This window comes from Schistocerca serialis, chromosome 6 (assembly GCF_023864345.2).
Source record: "Schistocerca serialis cubense isolate TAMUIC-IGC-003099 chromosome 6, iqSchSeri2.2, whole genome shotgun sequence".
Taxonomy (NCBI): domain Eukaryota; kingdom Metazoa; phylum Arthropoda; class Insecta; order Orthoptera; family Acrididae; genus Schistocerca; species Schistocerca serialis.
Window position 1 is genome coordinate 484,163,216 of NC_064643.1, and position 22,810 is coordinate 484,186,025.

At 37.1% G+C, this 22,810-nt stretch overlaps 1 protein-coding gene across 1 annotated transcript in view; it reads right to left on the reverse strand.

Annotated features, from left to right (window-relative positions):
• LOC126484401 (peroxisomal acyl-coenzyme A oxidase 3-like) overlaps window positions 1–22,810 on the reverse strand; it is a 144,028-nt gene that overhangs the window by 66,928 nt on the left and 54,290 nt on the right. The window contains exons 6-7 of the mRNA XM_050107901.1: window positions 9,091–9,211; window positions 8,738–8,974 (exon numbers count right to left, since the gene is read on the reverse strand). Coding sequence (XP_049963858.1) covers window positions 8,738–8,974; window positions 9,091–9,211 — 358 coding nt within the window. The remainder of the gene's footprint in view (window positions 1–8,737; window positions 8,975–9,090; window positions 9,212–22,810) is intronic.

Below are 22,810 nucleotides of genomic sequence, written 5' to 3' on the forward strand. Positions count from 1 at the left end.
CCACGTAGAGTACATAGTAATAGATTTGCTGGTGCAGAGAAGCAATTGAAAGAGTTGAAAATAAATAAGCCACCAGGTCCAGACTGAATCTCAATTCAGTTTCACAGAGAAAGTGTAAAAATATAAGCTTGCAAAATTACAGACTGATATCCTTAACTTCAGTTTGCTGCAGAAATCTTGAGCAATTTCAAAGTCTGAATATAATAAGTTTACTTGAGACAGAAAATCTTCTGTCCACAAATCAGCACGTGTTTAAAAAGCACTGCTCACACGAAACTCAGCTTGCCTTTTTCTTGCATGATATCTTGTGAACCATGGATAGAGGAGAATAGTCAGATTCCATTTCCTTTTATTTCTGGAAAGTATCTGAAACAATGCTCCACTACAGACAGTTAATAAAAGTCAAGCATACAGAATTCATTCTCAGATATGCAAATGTCTCAAAGTCTTCTTAAGTTACAGAACTCAGAATGTTGCACTGTATAGTGACCATGCATCAGAAAGAAGAGTATTGTCAGGAATGTCCCAGGGAAGTGTGATAAGACTACTATTGTTCTCTATATACATAAATGATTTCAATGTAATAGAGGGAAACATTCCACGTGGGAAAAATTATATATAAAAACAAAAATGAGGTGACTTACCGAACAAAAGTGCTGGCAGGTCGATAGACACACAAACAAACACAAACATCCACACAAAATTCAAGCTTTCACAACAAACTGTTGCCTCATCAGGAAAGAGGGAAGGAGAGGGGTATGTGTGGATGGATGGATATGTGCGTGAGTGCGAGTGTATACCTGTCCATTTTTCCCCCTAAGGTAAGTCTTTCCGCTCCCGGGATTGGAATGACTCCTTACCCTCTCCCTAAAACCCACTTCCTTTCGTCTTCCCCTCTCCTTCCCTCTTTCCTGATGAGGCAACAGTTTGTTGCGAAAGCTTGAATTTTGTGTGTATGTTTGTGTTTGTTTGTGTGTCTATCGACCTGCCAGCGCTTTCATTCGGTAAGTCACCTCATCTTTGTTTTTATATACATAAATGATTTGATGGATAGGGTGAGCAGCAATCTGTGACTGCTTCCTGATGATGCTGTAATACAAGGGGAAATATCATCATTGAGTGACTATAGATGGATACAGGATGATTAAGGCAAGATATCTATTTGATGTGAAGAATGACAGATTGCTCTAAACACAGAAAAATGTAAGTTAATGCAGATGAGTAGCAAAAACATTCTGTAATATTCAAATACAGTATTAATGATGTGCTGCTTGACAAAGTTCCACCAATTAACTATTTAGTCATAAGATTGCAAAGCAGTATGACATGGGATGAGTATATAATGACAATAGCAAGGAAAATGAGTGAGAGACTTCTGGGGGGAGTGTAGCTCATCTCTAAAGAAGATCATAGTTGGAACACTAGTTTGACCCATTCTTGAGTACTGATTGAGTGTAGGGGGATTCTCACCAGGTTGGATTAACCCTTCGGTGGGCACGCCTATGGCAGTTAGCTTCAAGATGTAGTTTTCTACTTGTATAACAGATAGCACTACAGTTGCGTTCATGTACAGATACACATTTGTTGTTCTCAACAGGTGTCACCACTTTGCGCGATTCCTGCTATCAGCAGTTTGGTCGCTATTGTTGTTTGAAACGCGAGTGTTGGGTTTATGGTGTGTTTGCTGCTACACGCCTTGCAATGTAAGTATTTTCTATACTTGTGTTTTTCTTGTGCCCAAAAGCAATCTTTCTTTTATATTAGTATATAATGAATATTCAAATCAAATGAAAGTTCCCACATGCAATTTTCATTACCTGTTACAATCTAGGATATTGACTTGCTACAATATATTACTTTTATAAAAACATGTGCTTCATTAGGTTTCATAAAAGCATGGAAATGGAGGAAAAGAAGGCATTTGACAGGCACTATGTAATTGTACATCCTGAAGACTATACGAAAGTATTGCAAGAACTGTAAGAAGAAGAATTACAAGAACTATCAGATTCATGTGAATCTGAGTTGGAAGAAGAAGTTATTGAAGAAGAAAACCACAGCAGTGAGTCCGAACAATCAACAGAGGAAACAGATGACCACCTGGTTGAAGAGGGAAGACAACAAACAGACGATTACCAATTTTACATAGGAAAAAATAAAGCAACTATTTGGATAAGTGAACCGCTTCCTTCTTCTTCTAAAACAAGGCCAAGAACGTCCTAAAAGTTTTACCAGGTCCAAAAGCAAGTGCTGAAATTACAGAAAAAGAAACATGCATTTCACCTATTTATTAATGATGGGACGATTGTAAACATTGTGAAAAATACAAACCGATACATCGAGAATAGTGAAAGAGCTGAATTCAATATCCAAGAGAACGAGATTGCTAAAATACCACAAAATCAGAGATAAAGACTCTTTTAGGTGCTTTATATCTAATAGGCATAAAGAAAGGAGGACACATGAATTGATTTGAATTGTGGTATGCAGAAGGTACAGGAATGATTATTTTACAAGCTCTCTTCAGCTATAAGCACTTTTGCTTTCCACTTCCAACTCATAGGTTCAACGACCTGGGTACCCAGAATGAAAGAAAACAAAGTGACAAACTAGCACCTATTCGGGACTTCCATCAAGAGTTTGTCAACAATTGGCTTGCTCACTACAATGTCAGCAAGTTTGTCACAATTGTCGAGATGTTGCATCCTTTCGGGGGATGCTGCGGATTTGTACAGTGTATCCCCAATAAGCCAGCAAAATATGGGATCAAGATTAATGCCTTGTGTGATGCCAAAAAATTTTACACTCTGAACTTTGAAATTTACTGTGGCAAGCAAATGCCAGGACCCTACCTGAAGTCTAACAAGCCTGATGACATTGTGCAAAGATTAGTGATACCAAGTGAGAAAACAAATAGAAATCTTATGACTGACAATTACTACAGTAGCTATCCTCTGGCTGAAAATCTCCTCGGCAAAGGTTTGACTTTTCTACAGACATTTAGATATTGCTGGGATAAATGCAAACATTATTTTCAAATTCAGCAATCCTGACAATAAAGAAAGAAGATGAATTTTTTGAAACATCTTACTCTGGACCTAATGGAAGAACATTTGAATCAACAAGCATTACTTGAGGCACTTTCCCAAGGATATTCATGCTTTCTTGACCAAGTATAGGCACGAAGAAGAGAAGACTAAGGAGCCAACAAAACCTGGAATTTGTTACATATGTGGCAGGCATAAAAACAACAGAACCAAAACAGTATGTATGAAACTCAAGAAAAATGTATGCAAGAAACACAGTGTCATAGATAAAAAAATGTGTGCAATGTGAAAGTGAACCACAGATGGAAGTTGAATAATTTATTCACAACCATAAACAGGAGTGGGAGTTTATGAATGCCCCATTTCATAATGTGTTTCCTTTTTACTTTCTTTTCATGCGAATCAGTGCAATTAAGTGATATAATTAAAAGAAACATGAAGGCAATAAAAAATATTGGCTTGTTATACATTACAATCACAATAATAGACAACTGTGAAGGCAACAAATAAATAAAAGATTATTTTTATAAAGCCATGTAATGTTGTGTTATGTTTTCTCCAATAATATGTAACAAGTGATTACATAAAGATTACTTATCCTTAGGTTAAAAATGTAATACTAATTGTGGAGTAAAAGCCGCAATGCACCTACTCATGGAAGTATGAAAGGCGTGCCCAACCAAAGGGTTAAAGGAAGACATTGAAGCAATTGAAAGACAAGCTGCTAGGTTTTTATCGGCAGGTTTGATCAAAATGCAAGTATTACAAAAATCCTCCATGAACTCAAATAGGTATCACCAAGGGAAAGACTATGGTCTTCTCATGAAATTCTATAGAGAAAAATTTAGGGAACTGACTTTAGCACTGATTGCAGAATGATGCCACTGCTGTCAACACAGATTTTGTGTAAGGCTTGTGAAGTCAAACTAAGAGAAATTAGGGCTTATCTGGCAGCATATAGACAGTTGTTTTTCCCTCATTCCATTTGCAGGTGGAATAGGAAAGTAATGGCAAGAAGTGGCACAAGGTATCCTCTGCCATACACCGTATTGTGGCTTGCACAGTATGTATGTAGGTGTAGATGAAAGTACTGTCTGTGAATCAAGCATTGGATCAAGTACAACGTGCAGAAGAAAGAAGCAAGAAGGGAACAGAGACAAGGAAAGAAGCAGAAGACGAATCCAAGGTGATAAAAAGAGGACATGAGTAGAAAAGTAACAAGAGTATTGAGGTCCAGTATAAAAGAAAAAAAGAAGAGGAGCACAGGAAAAGGATGAAGAAAGGTGCACACAAGTGCAAATTAAATGAAAACATATGAAAGACTGAAAGAAAGAAAATGAAGACAATGGTGACTACAGAACCAAATTAAGTGTACTGCATACACTCAAACTAAGATGTATCATTTAAAAATGTAAAAATCTAGAGATACTACAGATAACAATGAGAAAATGGTTGTCATAACAGTGCACAATGTTGTAACATTTCAGTCAGTTCATAGGAAACAAAAACTTCACATTTTGAGTGTGCTGCACTGTTGTGACAAGTAGTCATGGCGTAATAAGCCTTTGGGGAAATGAATTATGCCACAATCCCATAAAGACCATGCATGTTATTGGCATTATCTATGCTCTGTCTGCATTATCCCTTGTGTGTTCAACTATAATCGTACAATCTCTTATGAGCAGAACAGTCAAATTAATTGCATGGTTTGATTGTATCTAGAACAGGGCTAGTCAATCTTTTTTACATACCGCCCACATTTATACCCCTGTTAGTATTAATTTCCTCTAACCAGCCGCTGGTTCTGCTCTACTGGTGATTTTTTTAAAGAACTCATGATAATGACACTGCTTAGAATGTATATCTGCAACTGTTTAATATATACTAAAGAAAACATAATTAATTTTAATGTAATATCATAATTTCATATTCATAATACTTGAAATTATAACCTAGATCTTCCATACTCAAGACTGACATTAACACATCAGAGCCATAAGTATTTATGTTTGAAATTCATTAACAAACTCCCAGAGACAGTGAGCAATCTACCTATGAATAATTTTAAGCATACCATAGAATTGTGGTTCAAATGTATGTCATAATATGTAACTGATGAGTTTCTGAACAGTGACACACAGGAGATATGCAGTAAGCAGCTGATAACTACATTATACAATATACCTATATGTGTGTGACAGTAACGTATAAGCATTTACACATTTTTATACCAGGTACTTGAGATAAAACATAAATATATATATGTTATTGTTGTACAACATGTGATTAATTAATGCATTATTACTACTATTACTACTACTACCACTATTATTATTATTATTATTATTATAACACTATATAGTACTGCGGTATATACAATTATTTTATTATCCCCATTATTTTAGCATATGTATCTACTTGTTCTATACACATTTATGTAATTATATTTTATTGTTTCATGTATTCAACACACTGACAAAGCCAGTTGTATGGAAAATATACCAAAAGACAAATAAAGATTTATTCTATTCAGTTCTGTTCTATAAAGTAGGGAGGTAACTATACTGCATAAAATTTAAAAAGCACAAATAATAATTACTTACCAAATATTTTATGTCAAAATTGTATGAAAACCCAATGAAAATATTTTGGAAGCTCCTACTGCCTATCACCCATCATTTTGATACTCAACAGAAACCACCATCAAATACTGGAAGATAGTGTTTGTAGTACAGAGCAGACAGATGTGTTACTATCAATAGCAATAATATTTGAAAACCTAATAAACTTACGTTAATATAAAGAAGACCAATAAAAGAACTGACTGTGATAAACGGCAGACACGGTAAATGACAGTAGCTTTTCATTTTTATTTCACAGATAAGACTATATTAGAATGTTTTGAGATTTAGATGGCCACAGTTTCATACCTTCTACATCTATACCCTGCAAACCTCTATGAGGTGCATGGCAGAGGGTACATCCAATTGTGCCAGTTCTTAAGTTTCCTTCCAATTCCATGTACATATGGAGCAAGGAAAGAATGTTTGTTTGAATGCCTCTGTGCATGTAGTAATTATTCTAATCTTATCTTCACAATCCCTGTGTGAGCGATACATTGAGGGTTGTAGTATATCCCTAGAGTAATCATTTAAAGCAGGTTCTTGAAACTTTGTTAATAGACTTTCTCAGTATAGTTTACATTTGTCTTCAAGAGTCTGCCATTTCAGTTCCTTCAGTATCTCTGTGACACTCTTTCAAGGATTAAACAAACCTGTGGCCACTTGTGCTGTCCTTCTTTGTATATGTTCAATATCCACTGTTAGTTCCATCTGGTACAAGTCCCACACACTTGAGCAATATTCTAGGGTGGGTCACATGAGTGATATGCAAGCAATTAACTGAAGCCTACCACCTGCTTTACTAATGACTGAACCTATATGATCACTCCCTTTCATATCCCTACAAAGTGTTACACCAAGGTATTCATACAACTTGGCCGATTCCAAAACTGACTCATTGATGTTACACTCATAGGATACTACATTTTATCATTTGGCGAAGTGCAAAATTTTACATTTCTGAACATTTAGAGCAAGTTGCCAATCTTTGCACCATATTGAAATCTTTTCAAAATCTGACTGAATATTTATGCAGCTTCTCTCAGGTAGCACTTCACTATAGATAAATGCACCACCTGCAAAAAGCCTGATTTTACATTAATATTGTCTGCAAGGTCATTAATATACAACATGAACAGCAAGGGTCCCAACACACTTCCCTGGGGCATACCCAAAGTTACTTCTACATCTGACGATGACTCTCCATCCGAGATAACAGGCTGTGTCTTCCTACCAAAAAGTCCTCAATTCAGTCACAAATCGCACTTGATACCCCAAGCAATTGTACTTTTGACAATAAGCAAAGGTGCGGTACTGAGTCAAATACTTTTTGGAAATCAAGAAAGACTGCATCGACCTGGTTGCCTTGATCCAGTTTTCAGTATGTCCTGTGAGAAAAGTGTGGACTGGGTTTCACATGATTGATATTTTGAAAACCATGCTGGTTAGCGTTGAGGAGGACAATCTGCTCAAGATACCTCATTATGTTTGAGCTGTGCCTTCTTCCAAGCACTAGGCATGGTTGTTTGTTTGAGGATCTATGACAGATTATAATGAAAGAGGGGCTAACTCATCCACAAATTCAGTATAGAATCTGACAGAGATTCTATAAGGACCTGGAGCTTTGTTCAATTTTAATGAATTCAGCTATTTCTCAACACCACTGAGACTAATATTTATTTCATTCATCTGTTCAGTGGCATGAGGATTAAATGTGGGGAATTCTTCTGGGTTTTCCTTTGTAAAGGAACATTTGAAAATGCTTTGCTACCCTCAATTACAGTCACTCTCTCATTCGCTAGGGACTGGACACTAACTCTGATGCCACAAACAGCCTTTACATACAACCAGAATTGCTTTGGTTTCTGTGAAAGATCACTTGACAATATTCTGCTATGGTAATCATTGAAGGAGTCACACATCGCTCTCTTGACAGCCAAATGTTTTTCATTCAGCATCTCTCTAGCTAAAGCTCAACATGTTGTTTTGCACCTACTATGCAGTAATCTCTTTGTCTTTAGAAGTTTCTTTACAGTGACTGTAAACCTTGGAGGTCCCCTCTCATTATTTAACTGTTCTGCTGGGTACATATATATCCAGTGCATGGTCAACTATTCTTTTAAACTTGAGCTAGAGTTCCTCTACATGTTTCCGACCTGAGCTGAAAGTTTCAAGTTCCTCACTGAAATATGACATTACTGATTTTTTAGCTAATTTACTGAACATATATATATTTATGCTTGTTTTAGTTGTCCTTTGTACTTTGATACTCATTGTTGCTGTGGACATTCTAAAAGAGATCACACCTATTTGTTGTCATTCGATCCAATATATTTCCATCATGAGTAGTGTTCCTAATTACCTGTTCTAGTTGGTTTTCAGAGAAGGCATTTAGTAGAGTTTTACAGGATGTCTTATCATGTCCACCACTAACAAAACTGTAATTTTCCCTGTATCTCTGTTGGATGATTAAAGACTCCACCAATGATTACAGTATGATTGGGGAACTTATGCACAAGTGAATTGAGGTTTTCTCTGAAGTTTTCAGTTACATCAGGAGATGATTCTGGTGGGTGATAGAAGGATCCAATTACCATTTTATGTCCACCCCTGATACTGAATCTTGTCCAAATAGTTTCACGTGCACCTTCAATTTGTATCTAAGTGGATTTGAGATTTGTGTCTACTGTGAAAAATACATCACCTCCATTTCTCATTTGCTTCGATATACGCTTAAATTTCCCCCAAGAATCTCACTGCTATCAATTTCAGGCTTCAAATAATCAAGTAATATGTAGAAATCATGTTTTTTCAATATTTGGAAACTCATCATCTACATATCTACTATGACACTGTATTAATGTGAGGGTGTCCAGATACCACAAGACCTCACATAATCACCACCTTCACTACTCAAGAGCAATGAAGTATGAAGCCATTTCTATCAGTTGTAATACAAGTTCCATATTACGAAAGTATGCAGGCCTATGAACCAGTCTTTCAACTTTTTACAGCAGCATTAACTGAAACTGGTAATTGTGTGGTACTTAGTCTTAAATATTGTCTTACTTTTTGGATTTATTGCTTCTTCCATTGACATAGCCATAAATCTGCTCTGGAGAATGTCTGATGCATCAGACAAGAATGAAACAGATTTGAGAGGCATGTCAAAATTATTTACAGTTTCCTTTTGTTTTTTCCACAAATTAACTAGCCAGTTGCTTGTTTGTTGCAAGAGTACATTATTTTCCCCTTCATACGTGCAGGTTGCATCAGTGAAGTTGCGAATATCTCCAAGTCCAGATACTGAAATGTAAAATCATTTTTTTTTGTCATAAGCTACACAGCTTGTGATGTACAGCAATAAATATTGTGACATTTATTCCTATTGCAATAATATAATACAAATAGCAGGATTTTACCTTTCAGGTAGCCATATTTTCCACAAATATCTATACACCGTTTAATGGCATCTCCCACCATCCAACTTGCTAAAGGTTTGGTAGCAGATGAAAGAGCATGAATTTCTGGACCCATTTTTGCCTGGAACAAAGGATATATTACACAAACTCAATTTGTTTTCAAATGAAGCAGGAGATGCAACATTTTGTGTAGGTAGGTATAAGACAAATATGAGCACGAATCTTCTAGGAATTGTTTTTAATTTTGTCTAAAATGTTTCACACAAAAGTTAGAACACCTTTGACATGAGCATCATTTACATGTACATACATAGTTTTCAAACCACTGTGATGCACATTTTGGATGGTTCATAGCATTTCTTACTGCTCCAGTTGAATATGAAGCATATTGTAATTAATCTACTCTGGTCTCCATATCCCTATGGAAGCAATACTTAGTGGCTGAAGTATATTTCTAGATTCTTCACTTAATACTGGTTTCTGAAAGTTTTGACTATTATGCTCTCCCATGGATCAAACAAGCATTAATGCTGCTCTTGTCTGAACACATCAAATATTCCCTTTCAGTCCTACTTTGTATGGGTCTTATACAACTGAGAACTATCCTAAGATTTGTGTCCCCATTTGAAATTCTAGATTCTAATATTTTACTGTTTGTGTCACTTTTCCATAATCTTTCACTGAATGTGTCAGTACTTACGGGAATAGCAACATTGCTAACCAGTGTGAGTAAGTGTGTGTACTCTGGTATGCCTTTGCCATATCCAGTTGATCTGAGTGTACTTATGTCAATAAAACTGTTATTACTTTATATGTGAATTGTTCATTCGATATTCTACACATGTGTGTATTGGGGTTTCTATAGGCATATCATGTTTTATTGGGTATTTCCAAATATTTGCAAGTGCTTTGACAAATTTGTGCTATATGGTAAATTGTAAACTTAAGTTGTGCATTTTAGAAACTTTTGACAACAGTATCCTCATTCAGAAACAATCATTGCCTAATTTTGTTATACAATTACAGGAAAAAATGGTACATCTTTGAGAATTTTTGAACAATTGCAGACATATACTTTTGAGAATTTTTGTAAGTTACAATTGTTGTGCTTAGATTACTACATAGCAAATCGGTGTTTATGATTTCCGCTTACTGTTCAAGGAATGGTTCACCCCAAATTTCAGTATACATATATGTTTGAATAAACATACATTTTTGAGAATTTTTGGTGCATAATATTTTTTAGGAACTCAGTGTTTTTGATTTAGTTACTGTATCACATATTATAACTAACATATCATGTTACATTTAGCTTTTGCTTTCAAGAGGATCAAAAATTTGTGAATACAAGTTGTACTGCAAAATGTATAAATACAATTTGTAGTGATCACAAAGCTCAAACTGTTACCCTCCCAACCTACTTACTGCCAATTCAGAACTGTAAAAGACCAGTGACAGCAAGAAGGTTCCTGTTATCAGGGGAAAGATGGGAAGAAGTTTTGCAAATGAAGAAGTCTGTGAAGTTAGCTAGCAACTGCAGTGATTATTTGAATTCCTTTCCCTCTTAAAACACAAGTAATAAGAGTCACAGTTCCAAAAGCCAAGAAATGGATACCAAATGGCATCAAACTCTCAACTGCAAGGCAAAGAGAATTGCTCAAACAATGGAAAACCAATAACATACCCCCTTCTCCTGAACAGTTGCATTCTGAAATACATTCAGACCCACAGCAGACTGATATTCCAAGGAAAAATGGCCAATGATAAGTTCCTAATAGCCAAGGAGTATGGAAAATAATAAAGTAGGGAGCAAATAAAATGTTCTCTAAGATGAAAAATGTCAGTCTGAACCATGAGAACAAGTGTGTTATTGATCCTCAATATACAGCAGATCTTTTCAGGTGTTGCTATGTAGGTATCACAAATAATTGCAGAGTAAGTGACAAAAATGATAGTAGAAACAAACAGAAGAACAAACTACACTCCTGTTCCTCATCAATCTACATGTATGACACACCTCAAATGCAATTGTCCATGTTCCATCAACTTGTATTTCATATTACATCCCAAGGCAATATCTTTCAGATATAGTCAATTGGTGCTCTGTGACAGCCACACTTCTGGAACATCTAAAAATTTCTAAAATGGTCCCTACTTCTAGCAAAGGAGACAAATCAAATATAGAGAACTATTGGAATTGCCTTACTGTCTGGCTTTAGTAAAATCATGGAAAAAGTGATGTATTTAAGGTTAATGAAATTTTTAGACAAAAACAAAATTTTCACTGATACTCAGCATGGATTCAGAAAAAATAAATTGAAAACTAGTGTGTTCTAATAAAAAAAATACTACTGGCATTTTTTTTAGACTTACATAAAGCCTTTGACATAGTTGACTACAATATACTGCTGGTGAAGCTCCAAGAATATGGCATCAGAGTGAAACATTACATGTTGGTATACACCCATCTAATATGTTTTCTGCCGCCCCCCCCCCCCCCCCCCCAAAAAAAAAATCACTATTTCATTCTATATCTAATGCAGTGCACATGAAATATATCATATGTACAGGAATACATAATCCTGTTTTTCCTGCAAAGTCTCATCTAAACTTATACTCAGTTGTTTATATTTATGTTCATGAGTATAATGATGAAGTTGGTATTACTGGAAGAATGCATAATTAAAAGTGTCATCTAATGAAAGTGTGATAACATCATAAAATAAGAAAAACACTATGAACAAAACAGCAGCAGAGGAGACGTTTCTTTTGAAAGCACACTGCCAACTCTCTGAGAACACACTTAGAATTATCTGAAATTAATTAATTTAAAAGATAATTCAATAAAAAGTTCAGATCCTTCAAATTTCCATCACCTTTTTTGCTTCAATGATTTTACTGCAGTGTTTTTTGGTCAGGCAATCTTGCTCATCGCTCAGTTCAGTCATTAACTAAGATTTTGAATAATTTAGAGTCATAAAATATTTATTGCAAGATGAATGACATACTCATAAATAGGGGATTTCAAATGATGCATAATGATAATTTTCCGTATATTTTTTTGGATTATTAACGTGAAACATTTTTCATAAAACAAATAACAGTAAAGTCTTTAAGTTCATGCCAAACAGTAGATTTGAGCTTAACAGAATTTTAAAGCATTATGTAATTTTGGAATTCAGACAATGTTCTTACACCTGCCTTTATATAGCAGCCCCTGCTGCAAAGTCTGCAGTCAGTAGGTTGCAAGCATTTGGGAAACATCTCAGTGCTAGCACAAAAAATGTCCACATCCAACCAGTACTCCACTAACATCTGTATGTCGGATCATATTAGACTGGCGCATGGATAACATAGATATATAGTGGTTTGTATTAAGAGTGTGTGACCAGTGAGCAGTCTGTTGGTTCATGGGAAAGTCTGAATATGTGATGTTCACAATTTAGTGGCAGTTAAAGTGAAATTCTGTGCCTTGGTAAAATACATGCAATAACTGTGTCTGTAAAGAGTATAAAACTGTGTATTACCTAGGTGTTTGAAAATCTCTGGCAAACTAGCAAATGCTCAATACTAGTAAATGCTCAGTACTGTTGATCTGCAAACATTAAATATGTGTCAATGTTTTAAACTCTTGTGACAATACTTCAAGCCATTTTATGTCCATCGTTAAAGTTGTGTTTCTGTCATACACATATTTTGCCACTGTGAACTTTAACTAAACCTGTAATGTTCATCAATATTTAGGTGATTCTCTTGCCTTATGTGCTAAAAAAGGAGGAGATATGCTTTCATTTACCTGTGTAAACTGTGAATTGTGTAACCAGAACTGGCCACCAACTAGGGTATAGTGCAAGGGCAAACCACCTTTACATCTTATTTTGTGTCCATTCTACATCATTTGGATCTGTCCTACGTGGCATCGGATTTCAGGATATCATTTCAGTTCTACTAGAAATGAGATTTCACGATTTTTCAAAACTAAGTGCAGCTACAAACTACAAGTAAGTGAAACACTGCAAGAAGTGCTTTGCTAATTGGTTCATGTCATACTTGACAAACAGGAAACAGAAAATATAAGAAAAACAAGAACTGAAGGAAAATACTAGGACATGTTTCCAATGGCTGCTCGTGCAAAACTATACCAATGTGCTACAATGTGGTGACCGATAGCCTTTTGACTTAGACTGGTGGTAATTGTAACTAAATTTAATAAATTACTTTTATTATATAAATTGAACTGTTATTTTTAAATTTTCTAATGAATACTTTGATATTATGAGGTTTCCCCCCTCCCCCCAGCAGGAATCAAACATGGCTCTACAAATTACCAGCTGTGCTGTAGACTGTGTGCCAACATTGCCATCACAACAGACAGTCCTTAAAAAAGTTCTCATACTCTATGCTTGCACAATACAATACACACAATTTCAAAGAAAAATACTGACTTGGTGCTGTGTGCAACATAGCACTAGTAGTACAGGAAGAGATGACGTCAAATCAGAGCATGTGCAGTAGAAAAGAAACAACTGTGTTGCTTCTCTGAGTTGATCAAATTGCAGCCGACTGTCTTTTCTACACAAAACACTGGTTGCTAGTTATCGCAGAGAGAATGTTGCAAAATATATTTTTGTTAATTTTATTTGCTTACCAGCATGCATTCAAAGAGAAATGGCATAATTTTAGTGTGATTTCCTGCTCACATCTGAAGGGAGATGGTGTAATTTTAGAACAATTTCTGGCTCACTTATGAAGTGAAATTGCATAATTTTAGCGCAATATTTACAGTGTGCTGCAGTGCATCAGCATATCATAACTGGCCACCGCTGCATGTATCTCAGCTGCAGAAATTCTAAAAAAAGGAGTTCCTTGAGGATTGATTCTTGGACAAATCATCTTTCTCTTATACAGGGTTATTACAAATGATTGAAGCGATTTCTCAGCTCTACAATAACTTTATTATTTGAGATATTTTCACAATGCTTTGCACACACATACAAAAACTCAAAAAGTTTTTTTAGGCATTCACAAATGTTCGATATGTGCCCCTTTAGTGATTCGGCAGACATCAAGCTGATAATCAAGTTCCTCCCACACTCGGCGTAGCATGTCCCCATCAATGAGTTCGAAAGCATCGTTGATGCGAGCTCGCAGTTCTGGCACGTTTCTTGGTAGAGGAGGTTTAAACACTGAATCTTTCACATAACCCCACAGAAAGAAATCACATGGGGTTAAGTTGGGAGAGCGTGGAGGCCATGACATGAATTGCTGATCATGATCTACACCACGACTGATCCATCGGTTTTCCAATCTCCTGTTTAAGAAATGCCGAACATCATGATGGAAGTGCGGTGGAGCATCATCCTGCTGAAAGATGAAGTCGGCGCTGTTGGTCTCCAGTTGTGGCATGAGCCAATTTTCCAGCATGTCCAGATACACGTGTCCTGTAACGTTTTTTTCGAAGAAGAAAAAGGGGCCGTAAACTTTAAACCGTGAGATTGCACAAAACACATTAACTTTTGGTGAATTGCGAATTTGCTGCATGAATGTGTGAGGATTCTCTACCGCCCAGATTCGCACATTGTGTCTGTTCACTTTACCATTAAGAAAAAATGTTGCTTCATCACTGAAAACAAGTTTTGCACTGAACGCATCCTCTTCCATGAGTTGTTGCAACCGCGCCAAAAATTCAAAGAGTTTGACTTTGTCATCGGGTGTCAGCGCATGTAGCAATTGTAAACAGTAAGGCTTCTGCTTTAGCCTTTTCTGTAAGATTTTCCAAACCTTCGGCTGTGGTACGTTTAGCTCCCTGCTTGCTTTATTCGTCGACTTCTGCGGGCTATGCGTGAAACTTGCCCGCACGCTTTCAACCGTTTCTTCGCTCACTGCAGGCCGACCCGTTGATTTCCCCTTAGAGAGGCATCCAGAAGCTTTAAACTGCGCATACCATCGCCGAATGGAGTCAGCAGTTGGTGGATCTTTGTTGAACTTTGTCCTGAAGTGTCGTTGCACTGTTATGACTGACTGATGCGAGTGCATTTCAAGCACGACATACGCTTTCTCGGCTCCTGTCACCATTTTGTCTCACTGCACTCTCGAGCGCTCTGGCGGCAGAAACCTGAAGTGCAGCTTCAGCCAAACAAAACTTTATGAGTTTTTCTACGTATCTGTAGTGTGTCGTGACCATATGTCAATGAATGGAGCTACAGTGAATTTATGAAATCGCTTCAATCATTTGTAATAGCCCTGTATATAAGTGATCTAGACCTGAATACTGAGTCACAACAAATAGTTCTTCTGCAGATGGCACAACAAGCATCCTTATTACAGAAAACACCCGTAGTCAACTACAAGCAGCTGTAAATGAAGCTACAGCACAAAAAACTGGATGGTTTGTGGGTGATATGCTACTGTCAAACACCAAAGAAACAACATTACTACATTTCTATTTAAATGGTGATGCATGCAACACCAATGTGACCATAAACTCTAGTAAAATTACATCTTCATTAGAAACAAAAATTTTAGGCACTAGCTTCAAAATGACTTCAAACGGTATACACGTTCATGTTGAAGAGGCTGTTTTGCCAGTTACTGAGGGTATGGAATGCAATCAACTTCAGATTGTGGTGCGGTTTGGAATAAATGATGCCTGTCATCTAGGCTCCAAGGTTGTACTTGGATCATTCCAATGACTGGCAGAGAAACTTGAGAAGACCAGTCCTGCACATGAATTTTCAACAAAGCTAACGATTTGCAGTATTGCCCCAGAATTCATTGGGTCACCATTCATCCAGTCAAGATAACAACAGCTGTAGGGGACCCAGAACTGTCAATTTAAGATTCAGTATTAAAATCCTAGAGATGAACTGCCAAAGCATTTACAACAAAGTTCAAAGATTTGAAGCATTTTTAAAAATCCATGGAGCTCTCATTATATTAGGTACAGAAAGCTGGTTAAAACCTGAAATTGATAGCACTGAGATATTTAGGGAAAATTTAAGTGTGCATTGAAAGAATGCACAAATCATAAATGGAGGTGGTTTGTTAGTTGCAGTGCTTAAGGAACTCAAACCCACCAAGGTAGAAATTGAAACTGCATGTGAGACTGTCTAAGGAATACTCAGTATCAAGGGTATCAAGGGTGTCTGTATATGTGTGGATGGATATGTGTGTGTGTGCGAGTGTATACCTGTCCTTTTTTCCCCCTAAGGTAAGTCTTTCCGCTCCCGGGATTGGAGTGCCTCCTTGCCCTCTCCCTTAGGACCCACTTCCTTTCGTCTTTCCCTCTCCTTCCCTCTTTCCTGATGAGGCAACAGTTTGTTGCAAAAGCTTGAATTTTGTGTGTATGTTTGTGGTTGTTTGTGTGTCTGTCGACCTTCCAGCACTTTCATTTGGTAAGTCAAATCATCTTTGTTTTTAGATATATATTTCCTACGTGGAATGTTTCCCTCTATTATAACAGTATCAAGGATAGTTATACATGTATAATTAGATCTTTCTATTGACCACTAGAGTCATCTCCAGATGTAGCCAAAAACTTAAGAGAAAATTTAAATTCACTATCTTGTAATTTCATCAATGATACTGTCATCACTGGAGGAGACTTTAATCATCCAACAATCAACTGGGGAAAATACAGTTTTCTAAGTTGTGAGTATGACATGATATCGTGTGAAACATCACAGTGTTCTCTGACAGTTCAGAAGCTACTCTTGGTGGAAATATATTTGATCTAATAGCAACAAACAGACTGCACTGGATGCTGTAGTCGAGCAGTTCTAAGCACTTCAGTCTGGAACTGCGCTGCTGCTACAGTCGCAGGTTCGAATCCTACCTTGGGCATGGATATGTGTGATGTCCTTAGGTTCGTTAGGTTTAAGTAGTTCTAAGTCTAGGGGACTGATGGTCTCAGACATTAAGTCCCATAGTGCATAGAGCCATTTCGAACAAACAGACATAAACTCTTTGAGAATGTCTACATAGAAATTGATATCAGTGGACTGGAGGCAGCTGTAACAACAATGATTACCAAAATACAAAGTTTTATATTTTCAGCAAAGTAGCTAAGGAAGTAGCACTGGTGTGTCTGAGTAAGGAAGCCACAACATCCACATCTACATCTACATCTACATGATTACTCTGCTGTTCACAATAAAGTGCCTGGCAGAGGGTTCAATGAACCACCTTCAAGCTGTGTCTCTACCATTCCACTCTCAAATGGCAAGCGGGAAAAACGAGCACTTAAATTTTTCTGTGTGATCCCTGATTTCTTTTATTCTATCATGATGATCATTTCTCCCTATGTAGGTGGGTGCCAACAGAATGTTTTCAGAATCAGAGGAGAAAAATGGTGATTGAAATTTCAGGTGAAGATCCTGTCGCAACAGAAAACGCCTTTGTGTTAATGATTGCCATTCCAATTCGTGTATCATGTCTGTGACACTATCTCCCCTATTTCACGGTAATACAAAATGAGCTGCCCTTATTTGTACTTTTTCGATGTCATCCGTCAGTCCCACCTGATGCAGATCCCACACCGCACTGCAAACTCCAGAATAGGTCAGACAAGTGTGGTGTAAGCAGTCTCTTTTGTAGATCTGTTGCACCTTCTAAGTGTTCTGCCAATGAATCGCAGTCTTTGGTTTGCTCTACCCACAATATTATCTATGTGATCGTTTACCCACAATATTATCTATGTGATCGTTCCAATTTAGGTTATTTGTAATTTTAATCCCTAAGTAATTATCTGAATTTACAGCCCACAGATTTGTGTGACTTATCACAACTTTATTCAGGGTCAATTGCCACTTTTTGCACCATACAGATATCTTATCTAAAGCATTTTGCAAGTCGTTTTGATCATCTGATGACTTTACAAGACAGTAAATGACAGCATCATCTGCAAACAATCTAAGACGACTACTCTGATTGTCTCCTATGTCATTAATATAGGTCAGGATCAATAGAGGGCCTATAACACTTCCTTGGGGAATGCCGGATATTACTTCTGTTTTACTCGATGACTTTCCATCTATTACTACGAACTGTGACCTTTCTGACAGTAAATCAAAAATCCAGTTGCACAACAGTTATTATGTGTGGAGAGGAGCAAGTAGAAGGTCTGTGCCACAAGTTTAGAAGAATAGTTAGCCATACATTTACCTAATGAAATGTATCATGATGGGAGAGATACTTCATGGTACAAGGTCACTGTAAATAAACTTCAAGATAAACAGAGACTAGTGAGTAGTAGGTGTAAAACAAAGCATGAGGCTAGATATATGGAGATGCTGAATGAAACACATTTGGCTGTCAACAATGCAACGTGTGAAGCCTTCAGTGACTACTGTAGCAGAATATTATATAAGAATCTCTCACAAAACACATAGAAATTCTCATCATATGTAAAGGCTGTTAATGATAACAAAGTTAATGTTCAGACACTCATGGGTGAGACAGGGATGGAAACAGAGGGTAGCAAAGTAAGAGTAGAGATGCTGCACTCAGGAGTATTTTCCCCAATATAATACTCACACCACTCCAAAGATGACTAATTTGGATATTAGTCAAGACAGAAAGAAACTAAAGATGTTACCTGCCAGTTGGCATTGACTAAATTGACGGAGAAAGTAAAAAACTGTGCCATTCAAACAGTGGTCATCACAACTGCACAGAGTACCCCAGCACACTTCCCATCAGACTCAATTTCTCAATTTATCCACACACTGGTAATGTAGTGTCCCTAGCCCATAATTCTCATTACTTGCAAAATTTTGTTGATTCCCAGAAGAGTTTGAGCCTGGTGTAGATTTGCACTGAAGGGATCATTCGCTCACCTTGTCTTCATTATATATGTGACATCTGTTCTTTCAGCCACCATTTTTATCATGCAGCCACTGTGAATCAGGACACAAAGGAATTAAAGAGAAAAGCTGTCAGTGGATAATGATTAAATCAACGGGGAAAGCTGAAAATTTGTGCCAGACTAGGGTTCAAACTTGGGTCCCCTGCTTACCAGGCAGATGCAATGATCACCGCACCATCCAGACACAGTGGACGCCGCAATTACATAGACTACCCTAGCACATCTCTCATCAGACCCAAATTCTCAACTTACCCACATGCTATTATTGTAATGCCTCTTGCCTGTTATCCTCTTTATTTATGGCATTTCGCCAATTCCCATGATAGTTTGGGCATGGTGTGCATCTGCACTGAAGGGATTATTGGTCATCCTTGCCTTAAGTATATACCTGGAGTCTGTTTTTTTACTTTGCTGAATTGGTAAAAACTGAACAAAACTCCAGGGCTCAATGGAAGTTCTAGCACATTCTGTACTGAATTTGCGGCTGAGTTAGTTCCTCTTGTAACTATAATCTGCTGTAGATCCCCTGAACAAAAAACCATGCCCAGTAATTGGAAAAAAAGTACATATCACACGTGTCTACAAGAATCGTAGCATGGTAGCATATTGGTCCACAAAACTACCATCTGATATCCTTGACATCAAATTGTGGAATCTTAGAACATAATCTGAGCTCAAATGTACTGATGTATCTTGAACAGAATGACCTCCTCTATGGCAACCAGCATGGATTCTGAAAACATCAATCAGGTGAAACCCAACTCACACTTTTATCATATGATTTCATGAAAGTCATGTATGGAGGTGGTCAATTAGATGCAGTATTTCTCAATTTCCAAAAAGCTTTCGATTCTGTGCACACCTACACTTATTATTAAAAGTATGATTATAGGGTATCAAGTGAAATTTGTGGCTGGATTCTGAATTTTTTGGTAAGGAGAATGCAGAGAATGGAGAGCTATCAGCAGATGTGGAACTTTCAATGCGCCCCAGAGAAATGTGCTGAGCTGCTTGATGTTCATGTGGTATATTAGTGTCCATGCAGATAACATTAATAGTAACCTCAGAATTTTTGCAGTTATTTACAATGACATAGTGTCTGAAAAAAAATGCACAAATATTCAACTGAAATCTTGATAAAATCCCAAAGTGATGCAAAGATTGATAACTTGCTTTAAATGTTCAATAATGTAAAACTGTGCACTTCAAAAAACAAAAACACATAATATCCTATAACTATAGTGTCAATGTGTCACAGTCGGAATTCATCGACTCACACAAATAGCTGAGTTTAACACCTTGTAGGGATATCTTATCTTACATCAATATTCCACAAGCCACCTGATGGTGTGCAGTGGAGGGCACTTCTGGTACCACTTAACTGATTCCCCTTTTCTTTTTCTGCTTGTGAATGGTATGTGGGGTGAAGTAATATGTCGTTTAACTCCTAAGAGAAAGCACTTGCTCGAAATTTCGATAATAAACCTATCCATGATGTACGACACCTCTCTTGTAGTGTCTGGCACTAGAGTTTGCTGAGCACCTCTTAACGTTCTTGTGTCAATCAAACAAACCTGTGACAAAATATGCCTCTCTTTGTTCGATCTACTCCATTTTTCCTATCAGTTCTAGCTGGTTAGGGTCCCAGACTGATGAACAGTACTCAAGTATCAGTTAGATAAGCACCTTGTAAGCCACTTCTTTCATGGATGAGCTACATTCCCTTAATAGTCTTCATAGGAATTTCAGTCTGGCATCTGCTTTTCCTGTTACTTGTTTTGTGTAGTCATTCCACTTAAGGTTGCTCTGGATAGTTACTCATAGATATTTTGTGGTCAATACTGCTTCCAGCAATTTGTCATAAAGAATGTAGTTGTACAGTAATGGATTTCTTTTCCTGTTTATGCGTAATGTGTTACACTCATTGACATGCAGAATAACTGCTAGTGCTTGCGCCCTTTATTGAACCTCCATAGGTCATTCCATAAATAAATATTGCCTTCTGGCATTGCTACTTTCTTACAGACAACTGCATCAACTGCAAACAGTCTTAAAGAGGTTTTGTCACTTTCTACTAGGTAATTTATATACAGATAGTATTATGAAAATGATAGATTGCTATTTACTATATAGAGATGTTGAGTCACAGATAGCCACAACAAAAAGACTGTCAAACGAGTAAACTTCCAGCCAAAAGGCCTTTTACCAAATTAGACAACACACCCATAGACACACGCCCATTCTCTCTCTCTCTCTCTCTCTCTCTCTCTCGCTCTCTATCTCTCTCTCTCTCTCTCTCTCTCTCTCTCTCTCTCTCTCTCTAATGCAAACACAGCTCTCACACACATGACCACTGTCTCTGGCTGCTGAGACCAGACTGAGTCTGAGAAGGAAAGACTATCCTTCTCATCCTGTACAGTAAGTCTCCCGTGACCCAAGGTTCTGGGTGACTCATCAGTCCTTTTCCTTAACCCCTCTTCTTTCCCCTTCAACCCTTCTGCCAGAAAAAGGAGCCACTGGCTCCGAAAGCTGCTAATGATAATAACTTTGTAATTGTGTTCTCCTGCCACCACTATATTTGTGATCTATCCAACTGCATTATATTTTCAAATATTGATTATTTTTGTTGATATGTAGCCCATTTTTGGTTGAAATGGCTTTCAGTTTATTCTAAGCTCCTTTTAATGTAGTTATCTTCATCAAATTCCTTGATTCCACCACAATGTAAGAACAGTACTTTAAATTATACTTTTGGTGATGAGCCACAATGCCTTTTTCATTTGCACCTTCTATCAAAAGCTTTATCAACAGCTGTCTTCTGTAATGAAACTTCATAGTTTTGATAATCGATTGGTCCACTGGCTGCAGAAAATTCGTTATGTTTGGCGGTATGAGTTCCCTCACAGAACAGGCATGAGCCATGAAGAAGTTCTTCAGTTTAGACTTGCAAGTGCAAGCATTACTCAGTTTTTTTTTTTGTAATTCTTGTGGTAGCTTCTTTAAAATGGATGCAGCAGAATAGTGCATGTCTCTCTGCACAAGACTTAGGAAGCTGCAATCCAAATATAGATTGAATTTCTGTATAGTATTAACTGAGTGAAAGATGCTAATTCTTAGGTATAATCTCATGTTGTTAACAAAGAACAGTATTTTAAAAAATTGCAATAAGAGGCCAGTGTCAGAATTCACAGACCCCTGAAAAGGGATCAACAAGAGATTTGTGAATTTACACCATATATTGTTGGAACTGCCTGTTTCTGTGCCAAAAAGGGCCTTTATGAATGGGAAGAGTTACTCTAGAATATAATGTTGTATGTCATCAGCAAATTAAAATAAGAAAATTAGATTATTTCTATGTTGGATTATTACTTACTGCAGATACCGCTGTAATGGTAAATATAGCAGTGTTCGGTATCTGAGCAAGGTCCTGAACATGGGCTTCAATGACAGTTTAGCATTTGTCTGAACACCTGGGAATTTGGACTGTTCAAACTGACTGATCATATGCCCATTATGTGTAATTGAGGTGCCAGTTTTAGTTGAATTGTGTGTTAGAAACTGCAAAAACTGAGTCTTGCTATCATTTATCATCAATTTACTTTTTACAAGCCATGATCTTGAACTGCACAGCTTGATATGTTGCCTGTGTTGCATTCAACATTTTTCATTACCTAGCTAGTGTCATCAGCCGATGGAAGTATTTCAGAATCACCTGTCATATAAGAAACATTAGTGGTTGCAGTTGACACCTGGAGCCCCACTTAATTGAGCTCAATCAGACACCACTTCATAGCGTTCTTCACTATCTTGGAGATTGCCCATTTGCTGTCTATTTTTAAAGTATGAGAGGAACTA